The sequence below is a fragment of the Austrofundulus limnaeus genome, unplaced genomic scaffold (assembly GCF_001266775.1).
Source record: "Austrofundulus limnaeus strain Quisiro unplaced genomic scaffold, Austrofundulus_limnaeus-1.0 Scaffold34, whole genome shotgun sequence".
Lineage (NCBI taxonomy): Eukaryota > Metazoa > Chordata > Actinopteri > Cyprinodontiformes > Rivulidae > Austrofundulus > Austrofundulus limnaeus.
This window is the reverse complement of record NW_013952436.1, coordinates 2,198,770-2,218,839: the sequence shown is the minus strand read 5'-3', so window position 1 is coordinate 2,218,839 and position 20,070 is coordinate 2,198,770. Positions and strand designations below refer to the sequence as shown.

The 20,070-nt window shown below is 39.1% G+C and overlaps 2 protein-coding genes across 6 annotated transcripts; one reads left to right on the top strand and one right to left on the bottom strand.

The window, feature by feature from the left end:
• The first annotated feature begins 518 nt into the window (after nt 1-518).
• rufy1 (RUN and FYVE domain containing 1) lies at nt 519-10,092 on the top strand. Of its 2 annotated transcripts, XM_014006123.1 has the most exons (20): nt 519-620; nt 769-961; nt 1,207-1,308; nt 3,069-3,273; nt 4,738-4,917; nt 5,025-5,142; nt 5,239-5,340; nt 5,444-5,567; nt 5,644-5,705; nt 5,803-5,938; nt 6,029-6,130; nt 6,218-6,334; nt 6,572-6,739; nt 6,818-6,915; nt 6,997-7,116; nt 8,355-8,484; nt 8,741-8,835; nt 8,909-8,957; nt 9,038-9,115; nt 9,197-10,092. In XM_014006123.1, exons 1-20 carry the CDS (start codon nt 541-543, stop codon nt 9,338-9,340), a joined length of 2,403 nt encoding a protein of 800 aa, XP_013861577.1. In that variant the 5' UTR covers nt 519-540; the 3' UTR covers nt 9,341-10,092. The 2 variants fall into 2 exon arrangements, with proteins under 2 accessions (XP_013861577.1, XP_013861578.1); XM_014006124.1 differs by lacking the exons at nt 519-620; nt 769-961; nt 1,207-1,308; nt 3,069-3,273 and adding an exon at nt 4,106-4,514.
• Nucleotides 9,704-19,028, bottom strand: LOC106516001 (heterogeneous nuclear ribonucleoprotein H1). 4 transcript variants are annotated; one of them, XM_014006125.1, is made up of 11 exons: nt 18,922-19,028; nt 16,290-16,386; nt 15,183-15,338; nt 14,945-15,088; nt 14,000-14,138; nt 13,087-13,271; nt 12,848-12,960; nt 12,624-12,759; nt 12,452-12,535; nt 11,694-11,786; nt 9,704-10,347 (listed from the first exon to the last, which is right to left on the bottom strand). In XM_014006125.1, the coding sequence occupies exons 2-11, from the start codon at nt 16,369-16,371 to the stop codon at nt 10,253-10,255; spliced, it is 1,227 nt and encodes a 408-aa protein (XP_013861579.1). In that variant the 5' UTR covers nt 16,372-16,386; nt 18,922-19,028; the 3' UTR covers nt 9,704-10,252. The 4 variants fall into 4 exon arrangements, with proteins under 4 accessions (XP_013861579.1, XP_013861582.1, XP_013861580.1 ...); XM_014006128.1 differs by having other exon boundaries at nt 18,970-18,992; XM_014006126.1 differs by lacking the exon at nt 18,922-19,028 and adding an exon at nt 18,882-18,904.
• Between the last annotated feature and the right edge of the window lie 1,042 nt (nt 19,029-20,070).

Genomic DNA, 20,070 nt, shown 5'->3' with positions numbered 1-20,070 from the left:
ATGATATGAGAAATTACAGACGTACTTTCAATTGTAAAGGTGCTGAAGCAAGGAGTACAATACAATTAAATGAAAACAGAAAAGGTTAATTAACCTTTTCTGTTTTCATTTAGTTCAAATAGAAATAATCTGCTSATTACTGATTCTATTTTGCATATTTGAATAGTTGTTGGCTAAGAAACTAAGATTTATAACTCATGATTCACAACTATACAGAATAATATATTTTGTCCTCATTGTCACTATCATATCTGAATCAACATATCCATAAAGTATAAGGGTTGACAAAACGTTTTGGTTTCAGAAATCTAGTAAGAATAGTTTTTATGGAAATTCAGGTGATATAATAATAATCTTCTTCCAAGTTTGTAGTCCAGAAGGGAGCAGTAGAGTATTTTTAATCGATAAATAACACAGAGAGGAAAGAGAGTCGTCTTACGTCCATTTACGCGTCCTTACGTGCTGGAGCGTAACCAGCGTCGCCGCCATATTGGTTGGGTGTCCTCGTTGTTCGCACCAGTAAACGCAGCTTGAGCAACTATGCCCGTATTTTGTGCAGCCTACGGCTGCAAGAACCAGCGCAGCATTGAAAGCAGGTCACGTGGGATTACCTTTCACAAGTAAGACTGAACGATAACTTTGGTCATTTTGACCTTTTATCACATTTTGTCATCAACAAAACTAATAGCAGTCAGCAAAATGCTAAGAGCAGTAACTGGTTCTCTCTTTCACATCATGTCTTGCCGTTTTGTTTTCTTCACATTGAAGGTTTCCCAGGGCCACAGACTTAAAGAGGCAATGGGAAGTTGCGATAAGAAGGGAGGGTTTTGTTGCTACAGAGTATTCCAAGCTCTGCAGTGAACACTTCAAACCTGCAGACTTTGACAGGACSGGTCAGATTGTCAGGCTCAGAGATGGTGTGACCCCATCTGTCTTCAAATGCCCATCTCATCACCAAAGAGTAGGTGGTTGGGTTTTTTTTTTTTTTTTTTTTTTTTTTTTACTCTGCCTGCTAACAGATATGTCTATGATTCATATGGCAGACAAAAGTTAACATCACACTTTGCTAAACATGCTGTTATTGTTAGTTCTTTCTGCATATATAGGCATTAGTGGTGTATTGTGTATAATATACACTGTGGTATACTAAAATATTTTCATGTTTTTAATGACATTGGTTTTAAGTATTATGTTTCTTATATTTAGCCGGTAGCAACAAGGAACAAAAAAATATTACGGGAAGCTGAAGAGAGCCTGCTAGTGGACCTTTCTCACCGTTCCCCTGAAAGTAAACCTCATCCCAGCGACGTGAGTATTTGTGTTTGATACAGCTGTGACTGTCATGGCTCTGGTTATGTTAAAATCTCTGCCTTTCTTTCTGCAACACTTTTCCGACATACTCTCATATACACTTTTCTTTTTACATGTAATTAATGTATAAATAAACAAGTACACATGTGAACACGCCTCCTTTCACACACACATACAGTCCATGTTCTTCTGTCCTCATAAAGACTTTGTATTAATTTCCATTCATTTTTCATTCATTTCTATAGTCTAACCCTGACCCTTGCCCTAAATCTAACCCCTAACCTCCCAAAATAAGCATTTAAACACATTGGGACTGAACAGTGGGTCTTCACAAATATGAATGTACCAGAAAAATGGTTGGATATGGTCCCCACAAGGCAATAAATACATGTACACACTAGGGTTGGGCATAATTGTATCATGTGCAATTAGTCGTCAGAAAAACATTAATCGATTACTTTTTGGCACTTGATGATTAATACGATTAATGCCACCAGGCAGACTGACTGGGGATTTCTCCAGTCAAATATGATCAACATTTTAAAAAAAGTTCTGTAATTTATCTATCAACACAATTTAAAATTTGATGTATTGCCTGAAGTCTGTAATTTTCACACAATTTGGAACAGATTTTTATGAAGAACAAATCTTTCCCACTAAATGGGTCATGTGACCAGGACATAAGGGTGTCCAGGGACTCCAGGGGATTAGTCGTCAAATTAATCGTTATCGGCTAAATACCACAATTAATCATGATTTTTTTTTTTGCCAATATTGCCCAACCCTAGTACACACAGACACAGATGCACACTCAGGCAACTAAGGTTTTACTAAATTTGTGTGGACTTGTGGACTTACATTAATTTATTAACACCTTAGTCCTAAACKAAACTGTAACCCCAAAATAGTGTTTCATCCCTTGTGTGGACCATGCAAAATGTCCTCACAAGTGTTGGTTAATGTCAAACAATGTCCACACATTAATAGCAAAACACACACACTTTTTCTCATACTCACCGTACTAGCAGTGATACGGGTATGAAATGAAGAATGTGTGCAGTTATATATTAGATTTATTTTATTTTATTTGACCTTTATTTCACCAGGTTAGTCAGTTGAGYACACATTCTAGTTTACAACGACGACCTGGCCAAGAGGCAGCAAATACAGGAACAGGCGAGCACAGGACAGGTAATATAGAAATAGTTGACAAATAAATAACAAATAAAGAAATGGCCCAGWTTGCTCGAGTGGTTAACAATCAAAACATCAATGAAAAGATCGTGTGCAAACGAGTGACAGACAGTGAKGTGGATATRGCTAAAAGCATGTGCAGCTGTCATCAAGCGATGCTCTGACMACGGTTTTAAACGATGCAAAAGAAACAAAATAAGTTAGTCGTAATGAGATTTTTGCAGATGATTCCAGTCATAAGCTGCAGAAAATTGGAAAGGTGAGTGGCCAYAAGTGGTGCGTGTTTTAGGTACAGAGAGGTTAATGTAGCTGCTGGAGCAGAGGGTACGAGCATTACTGTGAATACTGAGTAACGACCGTAGGTAAGACGAGTTTTACTGATCAGGGTTTTATAGATCAACAGGAACCAAGCTGTTTGCCTGTGGGAGTGAAGAGAGGACTAGTTCACTAGGGAGTACAGAGTGCAATGATGGGTGCAGAAGGGGGATACAGGGCTACGTACCAAACTGTGAGTGCTATGATATAAACATCACAGAAAACACTTTCATCCCTCTTTCTACTAGGACCACTCCTATGCAGTYCTCAAATCAGCCATTTGTCCAAAGGCCAGTGTCTGTGAAGCTTTGGGTAGAGGGAAGGGTCTAAAGAAGCTGAACACAAAGGCCCGAGCACGGAGAGCAAAGAAAACCGTAAATAGTCCTCTGGAGGATCGGAAGAGAAAGGACCATATGAATAAGAAGTTAAAACAACGGCTTGACTTCCACTCAGGTAAAATAAATAGATGAWACAACTTTTTATTTAATGTTATGTCTGGCTCTTTGTCAGACTTTATAAAGGTATTATTTCACAGGAACTTACTGTCTACAGGTTATATGAGATATCTAAATATGAAGAAATTCTTTTATTTGTGAGTATAGAAGAGTCACGATCATACGGAGCCCGCGAGGGGACACGGGAGATTATTTTTCTTTTGCGTTCCCACGCAATAGTATTGCGTTCCCTCGCAAAAGTAGTTTATCACTGTTGTGCCTGCCAGTTTATCAACAAACTCACATGTTCACCATTAGCGAGTTAGCCTACTGCTACACAACTACGCATGGAAGTATATGCTGATATTTTAACACAGTGCAGCCACGCAACATCAATGTCAATTTCACGAACTTGTGGCGACACATCCTGTTTTGGTAACCGGATATTTTAAAATAAAAGTCTGATTTAATTCACTTCATGTACAAAACAATTTTTGCGTTGGAACGCAAAAGTATTGCGAGGGAACGCAAAAGGAAAAAAAAAAAAAAACCCACGTCCCCTCGCGGGCTCCCTAAGATCATGTGTGTGAGAAAGAGTGAAATAAATTCCAATAAACAATCTTATTTCTTGACTAAAACATAAAATTACCGGTAATTAATACATGTTATACCATATGTCTTTGTTAAAGAGCATAAAACAAAGTATTTCAGTATGTGTGACAGCGTCCTGTATGATAACTACATCTCTTCAAAATGTAACAAATAAAACAGTGTGAAAGTCGGGTAAAACTTCGTAGATTTATGATTGTTGTGGTTGGGCATACCAACACGTCAGGGTGGTGACCCATTCAAGATGGCGGCCGAGCTCATTCTAAAACGTAATTGGCTCGATMTAGTCACGTGATTTCGCGTCGGGCAAAGGGAGGCGGAAGAGGAGGGGCTCAAACATGGCTGATCAGATATTCGAGGTAAACACAGCTGTAGAGGACCTTATAGCGGAACAGCAGGTGGATGAAGCCGAAGTCTTTGGTCCGGCGACTCAGGGCGAGCCGGACGGCGGCAGCGACGTGCGGAACTCGRCCGAGAGGTCGAGCCCGGCGGCGAACAGCAGCTGGTCGGCTCCCATCCTGTCTCTGGCTCGGAAGGCCACGGAGACAATCAGCGGGGGGATGAGCTACGCTGCTGCCCCGAGAAAACCCTCACAGGGCTCCGAACTTGAGCCTGAAAACAGCCAGAACAACACGCCCAAAAAGTTCACGGGTATTTCAGCGTTTTACATCCTAACTAGTTTGTTTATTTTAAATACTCTAGATAAGAATTTTCTGTAAGTTGTAAACTGAGACAGTAACTTCCTCATTATGCATCTAAAGGTTGTTTTAATACATGACTCCATTACAGTATCATGTAATGCATTTTATGCTGTCAGTACTTTCTTGTTTAACTATTTAAATATTAATACGTAAATAATAATTGTGCATTTCAGCCGTGGCCCCCAAAGACCCCATGGCAATAGAGAGATGCAACCTCCTCAGTATGCTGAAGCTGAGCATCAAAGTCTTGATTCAGACCTCCTTGAGTCTGGGCAGGACTCTGGACTCGGAGCACCCTCCTCTTCAGCAGTTTTTTATAGTCCTCGAACACTGCCTCAAACATGGGCTCAAAGGTGAAAATCAGTTTTTAAGAATCCGCTACCATGTTTGAATCGGCGCCAGCAGATTTTTATTCATTAATTTTTGAAAAAAAAAAAAACTTTTTGAATATTTATTTCAGCCAAGAAGTCCTTCATSGGTCAGAACAAGTCCATATGGGGACCCCTGGAGCTGGTGGAGAAGTTGTGTCCGGAGTCTGCCAACATCGCCATGAGTGCCAGAGACCTTCCAGGCATTAAGTAGGTCTTTGGAAACCATTTTTTTAAATTACAACTGCAAAGAAACATTATTTATTGTCTGTATTTTATTAATATTATTATTATTATTTTTCACAGAACTGGTTTGGGGAGAGCGAGAGCCTGGCTGCATTTGGTGCTCATGCAGAAAAAAGTAGCAGATTATATGAAGGCCCTGCTGGACCGCAAAGACCTCCTGAGGTCTGTTAGCTAATCAGTCCCAACCAAAACCTGTACCGCACTGTAACATGTTTTTTTTATTTTATTTTAAAGGGCATGTTTTGTCTTTTTGTGTGTAAATTAGTGAGTTTTATGACTCTGGAGCGTTGATGATGGAGGAGGAGGGAGCAGTGATGGGAGGGCTGCTGGTAGGCCTCAATGTGATCGATGCTAATCTGTGTATTAAAGGCGAGGATCTGGATTCTCAGGTTAGTGCTCAAACCAGTGTCTGGACTTTGTTTTCTCTCTGAGCGACACATCGATCCTTCTCCTCCTCGCCTTAAGGTGGGAGTCATCGACTTTTCCCTCTACCTGAAAGACCCGGCCGCCAGCGAGACGCCAAAAGAGTAAGTTGGTCTCATGTGAGCTGTTTTTCTTTCCTTTAAAGTGRTTTTTCACATCTTTATCTGACTGATACTCATTCTTTTTTTAAAATTCTTTCAGCGATAACAAGATGACGGCCATATTGGACCAGAAGCACTACATCGAGGAGCTGAATCGTCACTTAAGTGGCACCGTCAARGACCTTCAGGCCAAGATGGACTCTATAGAGAAAACCAACAGCAAGCTCATTGAGGAGGTTTGCTGTGCTTTAGGTTGAACGCCGCTAAAGGTGTTTTTACTTGAAGGTGAAATTGCGCGGATTCATTGACTTCGTATTTCTCCCCAGCTGACGGCAGCAACGGACAGAATCAACTCTCTGCAGGAGGAACAGGAGCAGCTGAGGAAGGAGAACGAGACCATCTTGCATTCMAGCCAGAAAAAGGAAGAGGTACGTTTTCCAAATATCCAACTCTCTCATTAAAAAAAAAAACAACAACAACAACAACAAACTTATTGGATGTGTTTGTGTTTCCAGGCAGCTCTTCGGGACAGTCAGGTCGAGCTGGAGACGTACAAGCAGACTCGACAAGGTCTGGATGAGATGTACAACGTGGTGTGGACGCAGTACAAAGAAGAAAAACGCATTCGCCAGGTTTGTATTTGTCTTGATTCTTGGGCAGATAGGCTGAAGTTCATTTTTTTATCACTTCAGTAGAAAAAGGAAAAAGATAGGCTGAAGTTCCTAAATCATCAGGGAGTGCTGTAACATGAGAGTGKATGCTGATTTAAAAACACCATTAACAACTTAAACGAGGAAGAAGCCACAAACACTGATGACACAGCACAGAATAAACACCACGATGGTTATTTTTCTGCGGTTGGGTGTCAGGAGCTGGAGCGTGAACTGGAGCTCCAGGCGGGCCTGAGGCTGGAGATGGAGGTGGCCATGAAGCTGCTGGAGAAGGACATCCACGAGAAGCAGGACACGCTGGCCGCCTTACGGCTCCAGCTCGACCAAGTCAAGACTCTAAACCTGCAGATGTTCCACAAAGCTCAGGTAGACGGATGATTGGAAGCTTGTCTCTTTAAACCACACACAGACACACACGCTAACACGACTCGTGTTCTTCCCAAGGACTCGGAGCGGCAGGCAGAGAAGAAGCAGGCCGAGGCTGTGCAGCTGGAGAAGAGGATAAATGAAATGGAGAAAGCCATGATGGAAATGGAGCAGCGGTATGCTTTTGTGCCTTCTTTTTGTTTGTTTGTTTGTTTTATAAAAATGCAAAAATCAGCAGTTTCCTGTGTTTATTTCAGACTCCAGAAGTCGGAGCAGGAGCGCAGGCAAACTGATCAGTCAGACAAAGACATGAAAGTGGAGCTGGAGGGAAAAATCGACTTGTTGCAGAAACAACTAACAGACCTGGACACACTACGGTAAAAATATACACAAAACTGTAGAATTATATATAAAAAATAATAATTTGTCAGAATAGTTAGAAAATCATTTAAAAGAAAAGCAACTAATTTAAATAGACCACTACGTAGTTTAGTGGAGCTTAAAGGAAAATAAAGTTTAACACAAATCAGTTTAAAGCAAATACACCGGGGCTGTGTAGCAGCGTATATTTATCTGTTGAATTCCTGCAATAACAATAGTTTTTCCTGATAAACGTGAGGTCGGTCTGCTTGGCGCATTTGTGATCGTTTCTAACTATGAAATGTACAAATGTTTTTCTTCAGAATGTCTCGAGAGTAAACTTGAACATTTTATTCCTGTAATAGGATACGTTCACACTGCAGGCAAATGTGAACCAAATCAGATTTTTTTTTTGCCCCATAAGACCTATATCTGATTTTTTTATGACGGTCCAAACGCGACAAATCTATTTTTTTTTTTGACCCAGGCCGTTTCAGTATGCGGTTCTAAATCTGATACATATCTGACGTTTTCAAAGTGACTGCAGTGTGAACACTCGTGTCACATTCCATCTGACTTTTTCATCAGGGAGGAGGGGCTGAAGGATCGATAAGACACTAACCTCAAGTCACACAGTTTAAATCTGTAGTTCCGTGTGTTTACAGCTCCAAAACACAAGTCCAGTTGCTTCATCTTTTTACTTTTCATTTTCCATGTAGATAGTAACGTCCAGCCTGGGTCTCGGAGCGTATCGATCCTAAAGTTACTCAGTCGATACTTTATTTCCAGCTCGTTGTTTCATTCAAAAATAAAAAGCTTCACCGGAGCGTCCTGTCAGAGGCAGGTTCAGATATAAACACTAAACTAAACAAGCGTCAGATATTTAATCGGCTCTAAATTAAACAACTTCAGATTTGATGCGCTAAAAGTAGCATCTATGCTAACTCTGTAAACAAACAAGCCATCTGAATGACAAGTCACGTCTTTACTGTGCATGCAGGTCACATTGGTGCTGTGTAGCGTTCACACTGGAGTCAGATGATGGTCACATTTAAAATGTGATGTGAACGTTCACACCAAAAGATTGGATTTWWAAAAAAWATCAGAACTGAGCATCAAAACCTGCAGTGTGAACGTAGCCTCTGTGAACTGTTCAGTCTGAAGTTAAATTATGCTTTTAAAAATGTGAAGACTCAGTTTTGTACATGTTTAAAGTCCTCTGAGTAATAAGTGTTGTTTTTTTTTTCTTTTTAAGACTGGGTTTGGAAAGCGAGCTGCGCTCTGAGAGAGAACAGAGACAGAATTTGCAGAAAGTTCTCCAGCGAGAACAAGACAACAGCATGGAGCTGCGCACCCAGCTGCAGCAGCTGCAGGGCCTGCAGACAGTGAGTTCAACCACAAACTCACAATCTGATCGCAACAGCTTTATTTGTCCTTTTGCATCTTTTACCTTTTTTTTCCCAACTATATATTTTTTCATCCCTGCAGCAGTGTTGTGTTTTGATTACCAACAGTAAAAAATTGACAACCTTTTTTGAAGTGTTTATTTACACAGGAAGATAAATGTGACTGCTCGTACCAAACCCTTTTCATTCTTGTTTTTCTAATGTACACTTTCTTGTGTGTTTTTTTGTGGTGTAGGAGCTGCAGGAGTTAAAACAAGAGAAGAAACAGCTGCAGAAGAAGTGTGAACAACAAGAGCAAACACTACAGGAGATGGGGCTACACCTCAGCCAGTCTGTACCCTCAGATATTTACTAAACATTCGTGGCTTACACCTGTTAAATGTTTTGTTCCATCTTTTAAAAGGTCTAAACTCAAGATGGAGGACTTTAAAGAAGTCAACAAAGCTCTGAAGGTGAAGTGTGAAAGATTACAGAACGTTTAGCTTTGTATCAGTTTCAGCGGTAAAGAGAAAGTATTGTGTTGGTGCTGCAGGGCCACGCCTGGCTGAAAGACGACGAAGCCACCCAGTGCAAACAGTGTCAGAAGGAGTTCTCCATCTCACGCAGAAAGGTTTGGCTTTTTCTTTCTCCTCCCCCGCTCCTCAATAACACCGRCCTAACGAGAAATTTCAACGAGCCGTCTCGTTCGCAGCACCACTGCAGGAACTGTGGGGACATCTACTGCAACAGCTGCTCCAGCAACGAGCTGGCCTTGCCCTCCTACCCGCGGCCGGTGCGAGTGTGCGACGTGTGTCACTCCCTTCTGCTGCAGAGAAGCTCCACCACCGCGTCCTGACGAACAGCACCGAGTCAATCGAGCTGAGATTTTTAGGACTCAGAGGAATAAATTCAGGCMTACTAATGAAACTTACCAACGGGATGAGCTAACAAACACAACAAAGCTGTTGCTGCACGGAGCTTTCCTCGCTGTGGACGGACACAGACTGCTACAACTTCTTAAAGCCTTTTTCATATTTCAGACTGATTAAACTCACTGTTAAAAAGATTGTCAGCTACTTTATACGAATAAATGTATAAATCAATTTGCAGAATTTTTTTAATGTAACACTGGTGCTGGCTGCAGATGTGTAAATGTAGAATGTGGACTATTTTAGAATGTATTATATGAAGGACTCAATAAAATTCTTCTATTCAAGGCTTTTTTTCAGTTATTCAGACTAGTTTATTCACTTTGTGCACAGGAAATACAAAAAGCATTTGAAGCTGTAAAAACCTCCATRGTAGCAGATTTTTTTAACTCTTTAATGTAGCCCTCATAAAAAAACTGTCCTCAGATCAACACCATAACAGAATAAAGCTTAAACATGTAGGAGGTTGAAACAAAATACCAGGCAGCGAGTCTTCGTTAATCCCACCGGTGTTTCGACTTCAACAGCCAGGAGTTTGGAGAACATATAGAGCCACACAGAGGTAATGAAGGTTTAACGTACAGTTTTTGGCGAGGTCAGTGAGGAACGCGGGGGAAGACGACACTTCAGATACGTTTCTTAACAAAATCTCACTTTTCTGAAAAAAAATTCACTTAAATGGAAAAATAAAAATGATACCCCTCAGTACTCAAAACAGCCTCACCTGACTATCCTACGTTTACAAGGTGAGACGTTTCCAGTCCTTCCAGTAAGATGCAGAGTTAAAAACACAAGATTTTAAGGGGAGGAGAATTTAAAAAAAAAAAGCTAACTCAAAACTACATTCCCCAACCCCCACCGAGTCCGTTCATCGAGCCTCTGCTTCCTCCACCGCCACCGCCGTAGTAACTGCTTCCCATTCCGCCCTGGTTACCTAACAAGAGAAAGAAAAATACACTCTATAGGACCCAGGAGTTCACTGAAGACTTGTACGCAGAAAACAACACGATGCACTTCTGTTCCTCAAAAAGTAAAAAATAAAATAAAAGCCTGCCAGGTTTCATGAAACAAGTGTGGATAAAAACAAAAATACCTTTAACTCATGTCGCGTACACTAACAGGTTTTAGAAACTATCATTCTGTATTTGATTACTTTAGAAAGTTTATACAATTTGAGCAATTTACAGCTTTATTTACACCTGAAAGAACAATCTGTAGGCAGGTTCAAACTGATTTACAATCACCATTAGCATTAGAAAAATCTGATTTATTTTAAACTAATAAACAGCTCTTCTTAATCCCTCTTTTTATTTATCTGTATTTTGTGTTACGGTGCAACCACTTATTTCAGCCTGAATGTCTTATAAGATAGATTCATATTATTTTAATTATAAAATTTCCATTTTATTATCTTTAATATGACCAAAAACACTAAAAGCCATTTCAGTCCAACAGAACATTTAAGGTTTTAATAAGGTGATTAAAAACCCACCTGTAAWGTTTGTATATAAATGTTTTTTTTGTGGTTCATGAGTAACCAAAGTTCTTTCTGGAAAATTTGAAAAACTTCCAAGTCACACATAGTATATCAAATTTAGTATAAAACTAGAATATCGTATAACTGTGTGACATTTGATTCATTGCTGAGGCTGTTATTTTGTTGACAATGACACAAGTGAAACTAATTTTTGTAGGGGGTGGGGAAGTTACATAACGTCAGTGGTGGGCACAGTTCCCCTAAAGCACTAAGAGGGGAACTAATTTCCTGATTAGTGCTTTAGCTAATTTTAAAATTAGTGGATTAGCACTTGCTAAAATTTATAGGCTAAATTTAGAAGCACTAACTGAGGTCTTTAAATGTTATTGATCAACATTAATTTTAACAGCTTCATATTAATTTAGTACAAACAAGCTTATAGGTTGTCTAAGGAGTTTTCTCTGCTTCCTTTCATTTCATTGTATTTTTTTCTTTTTTATATTTGTACATAGAATTCATTTGTTTTAAAGAAATGAATAAAGATTTAAAAATAAATATAAATGTTCATTTCTGGATGCCTGCATTAAATTCTTTGCTTCAGTTTACTGTTATGTGCCCCCCTCCTCCCATCACAGGCAACTACAGGAGCCTGAAGCAGCCAAAAATAGTCTCACTCATTGCCAATGTCACAAATAAATAAATGAATAAATAAATAAATAAATAAATAAATCCACAATTCTGCAACTTTCCATGTTTTACAGTAATTTTTTGAATCTGAGAAAACAAACAAATCTGACACTCACTATAGTCACTGTAGCCTCCCATGTTTCCTTGGCTGCTGTACCCTCCAGAGTAGCCTGAACCCAGCTGACCCCCACTGTAAGAGGACTGGTTCCCTGCAGAGGACAAATCATGATGAGTTCATGCAGCAAATGAAATACAAAGTGAGATGGAACTCATTTCTGTAAAACTTGTCTGCCTGAACCACTAAACAAGTTGTGTTTTATTGTGCATTTATTTACACAAGTGCCATTAATCTGTTTTTCTCACCACCAACAGTATTTATTAGAGGTGTCCATTGTTCCATTAGAAGATGCATCAAAACAATTCAGTTTAACAATGAATAAATTGATGTAGTAAACTAGTTCTACAGATATTAGTTGGTGTAGTTGTTGTCATTGGTGTGTTATCTGCACTGCTGCATCCTGTTGTTTTTMGGAGACAATTGAACATGGTGGTGTTAGAGAAAGATAATAAACTTGTTTTTCAGCTTCACTAATTAATGCACCAGAAATAAAATGACTAAACAACAATACAGACATCCTGGTTTATTTATGGACTCTGACTGAAAAAAGTCTGCAGCCTTTCTCGGTGCTGGACACTCATGTCCACTTGACAGTAGTTCATAAATCAAAGATGGGGCCATAACAGGAAGGGGTGGGCTCTCACTGGCAGTCTTTTCTAACACTGGTTTGATTTATAGGAGCCAAAAACCAATAATCTGATTGCTTTAATCTTGATCCAAACATTGGGTTTTTGTTTTCACACTAATACTTCTTACCAATGCCACCCATCATCTGGCTGCCATAGGCTCCATTACTGCCACCTGCTGTTGAGTTCAAGAACAGCTCCACGTAGCGGTGCTCTGAGGGGACAGGGAAAAAACTATTTAGCACTATGAGSGGGGTTAATTAAAATAAAAAGCAATTATTTAAAATCCAAAGCAAACTCACGCATGTTGGCTTTGTCTTTGGACATGGCTGCCACAGCATCTTCATGTGTTGCAAACTCTACATCTGCCTCCCCGGTTACCCTCCCATCTGGACCGATCTCGATATGGACTCGCACCGGGTTCAACGGAGAGAAGAACTAAACGAATGAAAACAAAAGGTTACCAAGGGGGGGCTCTTATTTGAACTGCACACACTCCTCATATATGTAAGCACTTTCATCTTACATTGTAGATGTCTGTCTCTGTGGCTCTGTATGGCAGACCCCTCATATGGACGCAATGGCCTGTGGTGCTCTGGAAGGACGAGCCGCCGTCACCATACCGTGCGTCTGATACACCTGCGTATGAGATTAACACATGGTCTCACCGGGTCTTTATATCCTAATCTTATTAGCTTTACTGTGCAGCGTTAACAAAGACACACACAACTAAAACCAACATCAGCTTTAATTTTTCTAACTTACACTGTCCTCCTCCATAGCCGCCTCTGCGCATTCTTTCATAAGATCCCCCTCGGCCCATCATGTTGTAACCTCGACCACCTGAAGGCCGGTCGTAGGGGCCGGGTCTCTGCATGCCCATAGGTTTCCTCTGGGGCTCGTAGTGTGTCCGCACCTCGGCGCGGCTACTCTTGAAGATTTCAATATACCTAAGAGCATAAAGATACCGCAGTTAGGCCAAGGGGAATGGATGAAAACTACATTTGCTTAATACTGGACTATGAAGATGCTGTTATGATGTAAACCACTTGGTAGCAATATCTATGAGTACCTCAATATTTGTTAATAGAATAAAATAAACTTCATTACTGAGTAAAAAACAAAACAAAACAAAACAAAAAATAGCCAGAATTAACAAGGGCCTTGGTAACTTTTAACTTTTCTTATGGTTATCAAAGACGAATTAGCAAACTGTTGCACATGACTATAATGTGTCTTTTGTCCTCACCATGACAGCTAGTTTCCTGGTTTTAGAGGGTCAGAGAGAACTCCACCCCCAGTGCAACCCACTCTAATCATTACCTGTGGCAGTGGGCTCTAGACCCTTGTGTTCAAACCCCTCTGATTTTACCACCAGGGAGACTCCTTACCATTCATCAACCTGGACGTGCATTAGTGCTGAGACACCTTTTATTCATAAAATTTGATATATGCTTCAATCAAAGACTTGTCTTAAGACTTCCGAGTGGTGCCAAAGTACTAATTCTCCCACTGAACACACAGAAATGTGTAACAATGTTGCATTTAATAAAGCAGTGAGTGTATGTGTGTGTGCCAAGTCTTACAGGTATGATTGATGTGGTGTCAGTTTTGGTTCAGATGTTGAAGGTGCACACCATAAGAAAAGCAACTTATCCAGCCAACCAACCATCCCCACCTGTGCCCTATTCTTTCCTTGTGTTTCTTTAGAGCCTTTTCAGCTATATCCTGTGAAGCAAACTGCACGAAGGCCTCCCCCGTACTCCTCCCCTGGATGTCCACCGGCAATGTTATCCCATTTGGCACGATTTCCAACCCTTCAACCCAAGGACAGATAACCCCAGCAGGGGACATATTAAATCACATGCCCAATCACAGAGAGAACTTTCTCTAAAGAGATAGAAAACTTTTACATCACACAAATACCAGTTCAGGTTTTTTTTAGTTCTTTTTTTTTAGACTGGCAGTTTAAAGGAGTCACATTTACTGTATTCTTGGGATAAAGTAGAAATGACAAGATAGAGTAAGAATATGGAAAAGGGAGATTGTGTGGGACACCAGGATAGTATTGGTGTGTTGATCAAGATCTTGGTGGGTGACATAAGTAAAAACACTGTCTTCCCATTACAATGAGTTAAAAATCTGGTGTACACTGCAAGCAAGGACAATGTGAGGAAGTGTGAAAAGAAATGACACAAGGGTATGAAGGAGGTTATAGCAATAATGAAAGGGAACAATTACTATTTTGTTTATAGGAAGCTTAATACTAATTAATCCAGTTTAAGAAAATTAAATAGAGATAAGTGTGGGCTTACGATGGAGAATGATGTGCAGAAACTGGAAAAAGTATTTTTCAATCACACTCCTGCCCTTTAACAAACCGGTAAAAACTAAAGTTTAAACTCTACCTTTTCTGGTGTCATTTCACCACTGGCTACCATGAAAACTATTTGAAGTTCTTGCTCTACATTTCAATAGCCTATTAGCCTAAATGTCAAGTTTTGGAAACAGGAGAGGAAGATAAAAAACAAAACGAAGCAAAACCAAAATAAATAAATAAATAAATAAAATAAATGATAAACTATTAGGGTTTACAAGAAACTACTGTCAGAAGACTTTTTACCTGAGAAAAACTGAACGATCTCCTCCTTGCTGCAGCCAAAGGGAAGGCCTCGGAGCCGCACAAGCCCATCTCCTGTTGTCTCTGGACAGTTTGGGCCAGTGTGCTTTATGACCCAGTCCATTTCAACATTGTTGGATTTAAACACTAAATTGCCAGGAAGATAAAACAGCTGTTACTACAGCGTACACTAAAACAAAACAAAAAAAGGACCTGAGCAGCCGTCTGTTGTTACACGCACCTTCTACATATCTGTGACCCATAGTTTCTCTGTCCTTCTTCACTGCGATCTTCAAGTCCTCTTCTGTCTCCATTTCCACAAACGCTTCTCCACTAGGGCGCCCCTCTCGTGTGTAGGTGAAGTGAATCCCACTGCTGTTGTTAAGAATTTTGCATCCTGTAAAACGGTTAAATATCATGACCAACTTGTCAACATATTTGTGAATTAGAATTTCAGCCCTGGCTTGTTTTCAGCGTGTCTGACAGAACTGTGTGTGTGTGTGTGTGTGTGTGTGTGTGTGTGGGGGGTGACCAATGAGGACAGGAATTTATTATTAGACATTTATTAGCTCGATCGAGTCATGTCTGGAGATCAGCTGGTCCCTTTCAGGTCTAATAAATTTTGTGCCAAATTCAATCTGCACACTGGATCAGTGCTTCACAAACTGAAATACACAAACGATACAAAGACAATTACAAACACAAATATGCAGACATTGCRAATACATTATATATAAAAAAAAATCATGTAGTTATTTATTTTTTCTTTTTTATGACAATTATTTTATCTCATTGGGACACTCAAGGCCAACATATAACTGATAAGATTTTTGTTTTTCCCAGCAACAAATATAAAATGCTTCCTCATATCCAATACACAAACAAAACAAAACGATCTTGTAACTACGGTATATCAAAGCATTCGGTGAGCTATGATCTCAATTTTATCTGTACTAGACACTCTTTGCACAAGTTTAGGTTGATTAGCTTTTAAATAAAATAAACCCTGGGTTTTACAAGCAACTGGTTGTGTGTTGACAACAAAATGAGACTGCAAATATTTAAGTTAAAGAAATAGCATACAGGTCAATTTATTTACAGTTAACTTTTTTTAACTTGTTCAATAAGCTGTGTTCCAGAGAACATGTGAAATTATTTTCTTGATAAAAATAATAATAAAAAATTAAATTTCTCTTTTTGAACAGTCAGTCTTTGATGATCACAGGATGTATGAGTGAGTTTATGTTTAACATACACAGTTTTACTTTCTGTTCCTTGTATTTTTCCGGYAAGACGATTAAAACCAAGCAGTAAAAGTTGGTTTTTAATCAACCTGTTGCATACGAACCTGAAAAAAACCTCTGTACTTCATCCACAGAACAGGACCATGGTAGACCCCTGATTCGCACAACGAACCCCTCATCAGACATGACTGGTCACGATTTCTGAAGGGGAGGAAAACCAAGATGAAATTGGAAAATTGTGACAATCTGTCAGGTCTCAATATTTTTGATTTCTGTGAGAGGTTTTTGTGAAAGGTGTACACCTTTTACAAACTTATTTCTTAAAAACATTTGTAATTTTTTGTGCACCTTAATTGCAAACTACAGTTTGCTCAGTCCTTTAACTTTATTATTTATGCCTGAAACAACATAAAACTACAGAAATTTTCAAATTTACCTCACATTTACAGCAGTAAGGCTTTTGTTAGCTGTGTGTAGGGCTGGGCGATATGGCCCAAAAAAGAAATCCCCGATTTTTTTCATTCCAAATTCGATTTTAATCGATTTTGCTTCCCACTTAACGGAGTGCTCCTGTTCCAGGTGTTGAAACAGTTTTACTCCTGCTTTTTGTATCAAGAGCCTTCAAACTGATTTTGCAGTGAGGTATTCGTTGCTCCAAGTCCGAGGTTGCAAAACCTAACCAGTTCCAGAAAACTGAAGAAACAGTGCCTTTTTTGAAAAATAGATCCTCTTTGCTAGCTGCCATATTGTCATGTTGTGTACCAAGTGTCTTGAGGGACAGGTGGGCTGACCTCAATACTACAGAAGCACCAAAGAGTGCACTGGTGGGGAAAAAAAATCTCGATTTTCCCCAAATTAAATCTTTATAAATGGCAAATTTGAATTAATCGATTAAATCAATTTATCACCCAGCCCTAGCTATGTGCTTAAAAAGACATGAAATAGAATATGGCTGTGTCCAAAATGGCAGGCCGGGTCCTCCGAAGGTCGAATTTGTCGGCCGCATACGTCACAGCGCCGCGACGAAGGACGTCCAAAACCGAAGACTCCACCGATGCGGCCGACAAATACGTCCTTCCTTTGGCCCGAATCGAAGGACAGGTCTGATGGATCCTTCCCGGCCCAGCATAACCCATAATGCATTGCGGCCCGACCGGAGATTTTTTTAAAGCTAGTAATGGCGGACAAAGCGAGAGAAAAGAATACATTTTAAATAAAAATATGGTGATATAAAAATTTAAAAAATATAGCGGTTGTAATTTTAATACTTTTATCATTTGTATGGACATGTTTTTAAATATTATTTTTTCATCATAAAAAAATGTGAAATAAACATGCACCTACAGCGGGTCAATTAGTTCTTCAAATGTTAACTAAGTTAATTTTATAGTTTTGTGATATTAATAATGCTAATGTATTGATGTTTTTCTAATTTTGATTTAAGTTTGCTTGTTCAGCGTCGTCACAGTTGCTAGGTGACGAGACTTACGCCGGGGTAAGGAGTGGAGGCTAGACCGTCCAAATTCACAGCCTCTTTTTTTCTGGTCTACTAAGGACCCGGCCCGCCGCGACCGGGGAGAGTCTGGGTCCTCCGGAGGACCCGGCCTGTCGTTTTGGACACAGCCTACGACTGTACCCTGACACAGATACATTTCAGAGTTTTAAAAAAGTATTTGAACATCTTCCTGAGTTTCTTCATCTCAAGACTTGAAAATAAAAATATATGCTGGTTTGGAGTAAAATAAAGATAAAAGATATTTTACAGAATACACTCAGGTTGGAACTAGTCTGTGTGATGCATTGATAAAACATGTATATTAAACTGCTAAGTTTATAAATATTCATTAGTGTTACTTCTTCAGAAATTACTCCAATTGACAGACACTTGGGGTTACAGATAAATACTTTTTTATTTTATTATTATTATTAATTTTAGAAATTTAGATTACGCTTTAAAAACAGGAAAACTGAGTACTTCCATATTTAATTTTACCTTCACAGACTTGGAGTAGTAATATTAGAAGAATATTCTTCTATTAGAAGAAGTTAGGTCATGTTATTTTCAAGACTGCATTTTTAATACCTTGTTCTTAAACCATTATGTTATTTTAATTGGAATACATCTAGTTAATATTTGCTTTCAGGTTCAGTTTCGCTGTAAAGACAAATACAATTTTGGAGCAGCGCCATCTTGAGTCCATACCAACCGGCATGTGCCAAATCATCAGCCTTCTTAGTAAAACCAACCCTAACATCGGATATTACTGAACGTGTTTTTAAATCAGAAACAAATCGCTTCTAATTTTCCGTAACAGGAAGAAGAAGAAAAAATACTTTGCGGAAACAAAAAGCGCGAAACAACAGCCTTGCTAGCGTCGCAAAATTTGTAGCCGATACAAACCACCGACTGAGCATTTTTTGCTGGTATAGGCGCATTTCAAAGAAAACCAACGATGTCGCGAAACCAGTATCCTACATAAAAATATGACTTTATTCATTTAACTTTTGAACAAAGCGCCTGGCCTTCAACAKGCTCAGTACCGCACCCGGATACCACAAGAACAAAAGCGGCCCTTTCAGCCTGCGCCATGTTGTTCTCGGCGATAGCGGTTAGCCTTATGCTATGCGCAGCAGAAAAGCAAACGGCAACACGGACTAGCATTGACCTGTTAACATAAAGATAATGTTTGACTCACATATAATCCAGTTAAACGAGATATAAAGTTGAGAGTTTACCTAAATAAATGAAAATACAACACGCCGGAGTTTCTATGGCAGACGTACGTGATGCGGCTGAACCCTCGCGATGTGTTGCCAGACTCCTCCCACTCATCCCCCCTTTCAGCAACATTAAAACGGAGCTCTGCGATAAAATCAACACGGAAATGCAACAAAAAAGCGAAATTTCAATACACTTATATCAAAACAACGTGATTGTAAATATATATATATATTTATTCATAAAAAATTAGGGACTAAAAACGTTACTAAAGTGAATGTAATATTTTTAAAACACCAAACAGGGGGTTATTTCCATGCATCTGGCAGTTCCGGCTGAATAACCACGCCCATAAGTAATGACGTAGCTGCCTCAGGCCTGTCTGGCCTGGTCATGCAACATTTCCTGGCCTACAAATTAGAATAACCCTAATTAAAATGGCCAGCTTGCAAAGCTTTTAGTTTTAAAGGTGGAGTATGTCTACCTAATGTTAAGGCTACAATCACTTCCATGTATGAGTAACTGTAATGTAGTCACTACAGTTTTATTTTTAAATAAACTAGTTTTATTTTTTTTTTTTGCAATTTTTGCAATTTTTGGATGTTATCTCTGGATGGCTGAAAGATTGTTTTAAAATATGAATGTAAGAGGGGAATGAGCAACACTCACATTCATGACATTCTCAGTTTAAGGTGTTGTTTTGTCACACAAATGTTATCTAGGATCAGGCCACAGGAAAACTGAATACACATTTGTTAAAATTAGTAAAACAGTTGTAAAGATTTGATATAAAGTTTATCCTCGTTAAGCAACTTAACTCAGAGTACATTATACCATCCTGCTTCAATCAATCCGTCTATAAGCTAGTGGGAGAGCAATTATTTATAAATTTAAGAATTTCCACAGGCATACGAAAAACAATTACGAAAGCTCCAAAAAAAAAAATTAATAAGCACATTTCCAAGCATTTCYTCTCTATTTAAATGCTACTGTTTTCTGCTTAGAGTATATAGTGTAAATATTTTTCAAAATATCAAAAAAAAAAAAAAGAAACATTAATTTAACACTGACTTAGGTTAGTTTAGGATAGTTGTATGAACACTTGCTTTATCACAGGGAGTCTCATTACTGATTAAAATACAACTAAGTGATAAATAAACATATTA

Excerpts from the sequence above, each read along its gene's own strand:
- LOC106516001 (XM_014006125.1), bottom strand. The coding sequence starts at position 16,371 with ATGTCTGATGAGGGGTTCGTTGTGCGAATCAGGGGTCTACCATGGTCC. Across the intron at positions 12,760-12,847 it reads CAGAGACAGACATCTACAAT|TTCTTCTCTCCGTTGAACCC; the intron begins GTAAGATGAAAG and ends TCATTCGTTTAG. Across the intron at positions 11,787-12,451 it reads CCAGATGATGGGTGGCATTG|GGAACCAGTCCTCTTACAGT; the intron begins GTAAGAAGTATT and ends TGTCCTCTGCAG.